Source organism: Siphateles boraxobius, unplaced genomic scaffold (genome assembly GCF_051911475.1).
Source record: "Siphateles boraxobius isolate OS27281-9 unplaced genomic scaffold, OSU_SipBor_1 137, whole genome shotgun sequence".
Classification (NCBI taxonomy): domain Eukaryota; kingdom Metazoa; phylum Chordata; class Actinopteri; order Cypriniformes; family Leuciscidae; genus Siphateles; species Siphateles boraxobius.
Genome location: NW_027508741.1, coordinates 2,530,064 through 2,537,500, shown reverse-complemented (window position 1 = coordinate 2,537,500; position 7,437 = coordinate 2,530,064). Strand labels below are relative to the sequence as shown.

Below are 7,437 nucleotides of genomic sequence, written 5' to 3'. Positions count from 1 at the left end.
AAATCTTGAAGTTTATCTCTTTTTAAACACGATGCTTGTCAGATTATTGCTGAAGTGAAAAAAGTTTTAAAAAGTGAAAAATTGAAAATAGTATTTTTGTGCATTTTTCATAAAACACGTGACATTCTGTTACTTTTTATGTATATTTTCAAAAACTACTCTAAAACTGCAAGAAAATTACACCAGACGGTTAACTTCACATAACTAACTATGAAAATATGTTCGCATTGAAATATGATACTTAATAATCCTCAATAACAAGGATTTTTATATGCAACTAACCTTCTGAAACTGTGTTTGAAATTATAGAAGCAATAAATAAATACTCAAATCAAGTCAGATTTATTTCTATGGCACTTTTGTCAATTGTGTTGATCAATTCATATTTTTTTAACAAATTGAGTTTCATCTGTAAAGCTCTTTGTTCTCCTCCAAAAGTGTGTTACACTGAATATTGCCTAATTATTTTATTTTTTTAAGTCTGTTGGAAAACCGTGAGTTTCCTCCTGTAACTCCGTCAATCTGCTGTCTTATTCCAGTCGTCTCTCATTAATAATTAGTTTATAGAGTTAGAGATTATCGGTGCAGTGCAAAACATATTCAGTAACTTTTACACCACGACTAGTGTAACTTACAGCGTTAATGCTGTGTGTGTGTGTGTGTGTGTGTGTGTGTGTGTGTGTGTGTGTGTGTGTGTGTGTGTGTGTGTGTGTGTTCCCTTTCTACAGCACAGTTTGTTGTTTTCATGTAAATGAGATTTCGGTAACACTTTACAATAATGTTCATTAATTAATGTATTAACTAACATGAAGGTGATAAAAATACAGTTGTTCATGTTAGTTCACAGAGCATTAACTAATGTTAACAAGATTTTAATAAAGTGTTAGTATGTGTTTGAATTAACATTAAGAAAGATTAATAAATGCTGTAGCAGTAGCATTAGTTCATGCTAATTAATATTACAGTAATCAACATTTGAAGTGGATCAAAACCTTTCATCAAAGTTAGACATGACTATTGATCAATACTGTTCTTGTCTGAGGACAAACTTTGATGAAGTTTTTTGATCCGGCTCAAACGTTGATTACTGTAATTAACTAATGAACTTTATTGTAAAGTGTTACCGAGATTTAAATAGATTCTGTCGTAGTTTCAGGAACAGACGCTTTTCCCAGAATCCCCTAGTTTACATGCTGAACCTTCATCATCACTCACTCATTTCTGCCCTCCTCTCTCTCTCTCTCTCTCTCTCCGTCACGCTGCAGGTGTATGAGGTATGATCTTGATGAAACGAGTGTGTGCTGTGACGTGTGTGTGTGTGTGTCTCACTGCTCTCTCTCTCTCTCTCTCTGTGTGTGTGTGTGTGTGTAGAGGAGCTCGGGCTCGGAGTTGCAGGAGATCATGAGGAGGCGGCAGGAGAAACTGGCAGCGAGTGATTCTGGCGTGGAGTCCTTCGATGAGGGCAACAACCTCTGACCTCTGACCTCTGACCTTTTACAGGACGCCGCGGAGCACGCTCAGTTCGCCGCCATAATGCGCCGCCGCCAAGAACTCTTGGACCCGTCCGATAACGGCACCGGCTCGGACGCGGACGAACACGCGTAGAGAAACGAGAACGCAGACAGTTCCCTCAGAAGTGTGTAGTTTAGTGCCATCCGGCTCTGCCTTCGTCCCCGAAACACTCAGATATACTTATGATCATATTTATACTCGGAGAGAAAACTGTAACGTCGTGAATCAGGACATCAATATTCCCACGATTGGCTGGAATTTTGGAGCGAATATTGATTTGATCTGTTATTCAGTGCTTGAATTTATCCGCCGCTTTTGAATGTACGGGGAGAATTATGGGTCAAGCTTGTAGATTTTTTCTTTATTATTATTATTTACTAGCAAGATAATATTTCTGTACATGATTGTTTTGTACTGAATTGTACTGCCAAAAGAGAAGCTTTATAAATGTAACGGAAATGTCAGATGAATTATTTGAGTTTCACAAGGACATTGGGCCAAAATCCTCCTGCAGTTCTAGTGATGATGATGATGATGATGCCATCAAACCTTCAGAAATAGGATGAGTTATACGCCGCACGTTCAGTCTGTGAATATAAAGTGTGTGGAAAATAAATGGAATCATGTGACCTGTGTGTGTGGTTTATGATCATGCGTGATTGAATCAGTAGGAAACGAAACGAGACTTGATCTGATGTTGTTCTGTGTGAGGAAACTTTAGTAAGTCTTCACTATAAACGAGAATAAAAGAGCTGTGCCCGAGATCTCGACGATCTTGCTTCAAACCTTTGCTTAAGTTTCGTCATTTACTCGAGCAAACATTAAAAGCTGAAAACACTTCTCAAAGAATCAGGAGATGAGGAGTTGTGTTTGACTATGATGGCCTGTGTTCAGATCCAGCACTGCTAGTTATATTCAGTGTGAGAGTCGGGTCATGATGGGCGAGCGGGGAAACACACGCTCTCTGTGTGCGAGGCTGCGATAGAGACACGGGTTCCAATCTCACGTGACTTTAACTGGTTTAACTGGTTTATTGTCGTATCACAACAGTGAAATATGAGTTCCAGCAGGAGAAAGCCAAGAGATCTGTGGCTCACAGGTATGAGCGCTGCCTCATGGTTCAGAGGTTCCTGGTTCGAATCCTGGTCAGATCTCCAAGAAATCAACAAATGGAGTGATTGGTGGAGGGTGATAGGATGGAGAAATGAGGAGGAGTCCCAGGCAGGATCCTGGTGGAGCTGCTGTTATCTGGAAAAAGCCAGTTTTTGGTGGATAGTTCAATAAGTAAACATTGCTGTATGATATAACCGCTGCTGGTTATGGTCCCAGAAATCCCCAGGGGGAGGAGTCAGGATATTCCCTCCCCCCTTCGTTTCCGAGCTTCTCTCGCCTGATCCGATCGCTCCCGACGGCTGTCTCAGATCACGATCAGGAGAGCGTTCCTCAACGCATCCACGCTTCAGTGTCCAGGCCGGTTTCGAACCGGGATCCTCCCGACAGGGGAGAACGAGCTCAAACCACTGAGCCACTGGCACTTCCACAGGGATGATTCTTTTTTGGGGGCCATGTCTTTTTTATTTGGACAAAACCTGTGAAACTAAAGCATTTTGACTCAAAGAGTGGGATTCGAACCTGGATCCTCCACATGATGGAGCAACGCACAGACCACTGAGCCACTGGAGCTCCCACTCTTACTCCTCTTTTTTTGGGACAATGTCTTTTATTGGGACAAAATTGGTCAAATTAATTCATTTTTATCAACAAGCTTTTCTTTTTGGGAGGAACTTTGTCTCAATTGGTCAATCAAACTAAAGCACTTTTCACCATGAAAGTGAGATTCGAACCTGCATTCTGAATTGATGCTCAAAACTTAAAAACCAAAAAGATCAATCTTACACCACTGAGCCACTGGAGCTTCCAGAGTTGTGTCCCAGTTTCTTGACTTTTGTTTTTTTCATTTGACACATTCAACACCTTTTTTTAGCTATTTTGTCTCAATTGATCATTCAGAGATGATGAAAGAAAAGGTTTAATCATCTCAGAAGTGAGATTTGAACCATGATTCTCCATGTCGTAACATGAACGCTCAAACCACTGAGCCACTGGAACCTCTTCTCACGAGCTTTTCTGTCTGGAGAGAGTTTTTTCTCAATGCATCCTTGAAAACCAATAAATATGAAGAATTCCTTTCATGAGGAACAGCATGAGATTCGAACCCGGACTCTCCATGTCAAGAAGCGACGCTCAGACCACATTAACCACTGGAGCTAACACTCATACTCACACTTTTTTGGCAGCATGTCTTTTTTATTGGGACAAAGAAATGAAAGCATTTTTACCACTAAGAGAAGTATTCGAACCCGGATCCTCCCAAAAGGGTAGATTCACATGTTCACACCACTAAGCCACAGGAGCTTCAGTACATGTAATGCTTATTTGGGAGTGATGTGTTTGTTATTTGGACAAAACTGGATAAACTAAAGCATTTTTACCATCAAGAGGGACTCGAATCAGAAATTTCCAATTCACTGAGTCACTGGGTGCTTCAACACTTTAGCTTTTCTGTTTGCTTTTATTGATCAATCAAACCAATCAAACTAAAGCATTTTCCACTGCAAAAGTCAGAATCGAACCAGGATTTTCAACACAAAGCAGCAACGCTCAAACCACTGAGCCATTTGTCTTTTTAATTTAGACAAAACCAGTGAAACTAAATAATTTATACCACAAAGGGTGGGATTTGAACCCAGATTCTCCACAGACCACTGAGCCACTGGAGCTTTTCTTTTTGGGAGGAGTTTTGTCTTTATCATTCAGAACCAATGAAACTAAATAATTCCTCTTATGAGATTGGAGCCAGGATTTTCCACGTTAAAGAGCGACGATCAGACCACAGGTTCTTTTAATCTTGTCTTTTTTGGTGGGGGTTTTGTCTCGATTCATCATTCAGAACCAATGAAACCATGTACACAGTAAATCCCCCGGTGTTCATATGGGATCCAGCAGCAGGGTGTTAAAGTAACACTGAAACAGTGGCAGAGTTAATGTAGACACTTAAGTGATTCATTGAACGATGATTGGTCGATTATTGTAGACACCTGATGATAACGAGCAGAAACACTGAAGGAAAGAGAAACTGATTCCAGCCACAGCTTTAGATGAAATCAACTGAAAATACATTAAATCTCTCTTATTACAAACCAGACTGACTTTATTTCTGTCATTTGTCTACAGTTTTTTTTTATTAACTGAGGTTTAGATGTTGATGTTTTATTGGAAATGTTTGGTCGACGTACGTATCGGTGATCTGTGTTTCCTTTAGTTGGGCAGTTTGATTCTTTGCTGTTTACATCAGTTTGTGTAATAGTGTTTACCAAAACACATAATTTGCTGCAAAAGAGATTTAATGTATTTTCAGTTGATTTCATCTAAAGCTGTGGCTGGAATCAGTTTCTCTTTCCTTCAGTGATTCTGCTCGTTATCATCAGGTGTCTACAATAATCATCGATCACTTAATCACCTGAGTATCTAATTAACTGTAATTAACTGCTTCAGAGTTACTTTAACACCGGGGAATTTACTGTGTAGCTTTTACACAAGGAATGGTGTGAGATTGGATCCAGGGTTCTCCACATTAAAGAGTGTTGCACAGACACGAGACACCAGCGCTTCTGCCTTCAGTTTCTGCTTTCTGGGGGAGTTTTGTCCTAATCATTCATAACCAATGAAACTAAATAATTCTCCACCTCGAGATTAGAACCGGGATTCTCGATTCTCCATGTGAAGGAGTGGAGTTCTGTGTCATTAACAATCCTTGCATAGTCAACGATGATCAAAGATTGTAATGGGAACTGTTCCGCCATAAAGCTGACAACCAGAACCATATAATTATTTAACATAAAGCACAAATCCTTGAGGTCTAAAGTACAAAAAGGTACATAAAAAAACTGATGATGTAAAACCAAAAATCAGGCGTGATTTCACAGCCTCTGTGGTTCTGTGGATAATCACTTGTTTCGTGCAGGAAAGCGTTGCTTCAAACCCCACCTTTGCTTAAGTTTCGTCATTTACTCGAGCAAACATTAAAAGCTGAAAACACTTCTCAGAGAATCAGGAGATGAGGAGTTGTGTTTGACTATGATGGCCTGTGTTCAGATCCAGCACTGCTAGTTATATTCAGTGTGAGAGTCGGGTCATGATGGGCGAGCGGGGAAACACACGCTCTCTGTGTGCGAGTCTGCGATAGAGACACGGGTTCCAATCTCACGTGACTTTAACTGGTTTAACTGGTTTATTGTCGTATCACAACAGTGAAATATGAGTTCCAGCAGGAGAAAGCCAAGAGATCTGTGGCTCACAGGTATGAGCGCTGCCTCATGGTTCAGAGGTTCCTGGTTTGAATCCTGATCAGATCTCCAAGAAATCAACAAATGGAGTGATTGGTGGAGGGTGATAGGATGGAGAAATCCCAGGCAGGATCCTGGTGGAGCAGCTGTTATCTGGAAAAAGCCAGTTTTTGTGGGATATAAGTAAACATTGCTGTATGATATAACCGCTGCTGGTTATGGTCCCAGAAATCCCCAGGGGGAGGAGTCAGGATATTCCCTCCCCCCTTCGTTTCCGAGCTTCTCTCGCCTGATCCGATCGCTCCTGATGCCTGTCTCAGATCACGATCAGGAGAGCGTTCCTCAACGCATCCACGCTTCAGTGTCCAGGCCGGTTTCGAACCGGGATCCTCCCGACAGGGGAGAACGAGCTCAAACCACTGAGCCACTGGCATGATTCTTTTTAGGGGGTCATGTCTTTTTTATTTGGACAAAACCTGTGAAACTAAAGCATTTTGACTCAAAGAGTGAGATTCGAACCTGGATCCTCCACATGATGGAGCAACGCACAGACCACTGAGCCACTGGAGCTTCTTCCCATGCTTTTTTGAGAACCAATAAATAAGATTCGAACCCGGACTCTCCCCGTTAAAGAGCGACGCTCAACATGCTCTACCACTGAGCCAGTGAAGCTCACACAAACTGAAGTATTTGAACACATAGATTGGGATTCAACCCTGAATCCTTATGCAACACACAAACCACAGAGCCACTGGAGTTCCACTCTTACTCCTCATTTATTGTGGGGGCACGTGTTTTTTTATTGGGACAGAACTGGTCAAACTAATTCACTTTTACCAACAAGAGAGATTCGACCCCAGATCATCCACATGAAGCAGCAAAGCACAGACCACTGCGCCACAGGAGCAGACGCAACCAATTCTCGTTTTTATGGAACAATTTTGTCTCAATTGATCATTTAGAGATGATGAAAGAAAAGGTTTTGAGATTTGAACCATGATTCTCCATGTCGTAATATGAACGCTCAGGCCACTGCGCCACTGGAGCCTCTTCTCATGGGCTTTTCTGTCTGGGCAGAGTTTTTCTCAATTGGTCAATCGAATCAATAAAACTGAAGCATTTTTCACCCCTAAAAGTGAGATTTGGACCCAGATTTTCCACATTAAAGAGTGAAGCTCAAACCCGCACGTCAGGACAGCACACGCTCAGACCACTGAGCCACTGGAGCTGGAGTTGCTGTCTGGGGGAGTTTTGTCTCAATATATCACTGAGAACCAATAAAACTAAACTCCTGATTTAAAGCTTGTCTTCTTTTATCACTCACACTAATAAAACTAAATCCTTTTCCACCTCAAAAGAGAGATTTCATCCTCCATGTGAAGAAGCAACACTGCGCCACATCTCCAATAAACTCTTTTTTGTCATAAAACAATTATAAAAAACCGTACTTGTCTATAGTGAAACAGACCCTGGATTCTCCACAGGAGGGCGACACTCAGTCACTGCTCGAGACACCCCTCGCTGCAGCCGGTAGCACGATGACGTAGCTGGATGGTCCAATACGTACTGGATGGTGGTG

At 41.5% G+C, this 7,437-nt stretch overlaps 1 protein-coding gene across 15 annotated transcripts in view; it reads left to right on the top strand.

Moving 5' to 3' along the window:
* eps8a (EGFR pathway substrate 8a, signaling adaptor) overlaps positions 1 to 2,141 on the top strand; it is a 23,193-nt gene extending 21,052 nt beyond the window's left edge. For 11 of the 15 annotated variants that reach the window (XM_077230014.1, XM_077230019.1, XM_077230015.1 and 8 more), the window contains one exon: positions 1,372 to 2,141. In XM_077230014.1, coding sequence (XP_077086129.1) covers positions 1,372 to 1,476 — 105 coding nt within the window. In that variant the 3' untranslated portion in view covers positions 1,477 to 2,141. The remainder of the gene's footprint in view (positions 1 to 1,371) is intronic. The other 4 variants (XM_077230011.1, XM_077230009.1, XM_077230005.1 and 1 more) reach the window with 3 other exon arrangements.
* Positions 2,142 to 7,437: the final 5,296 nt, after the last annotated feature.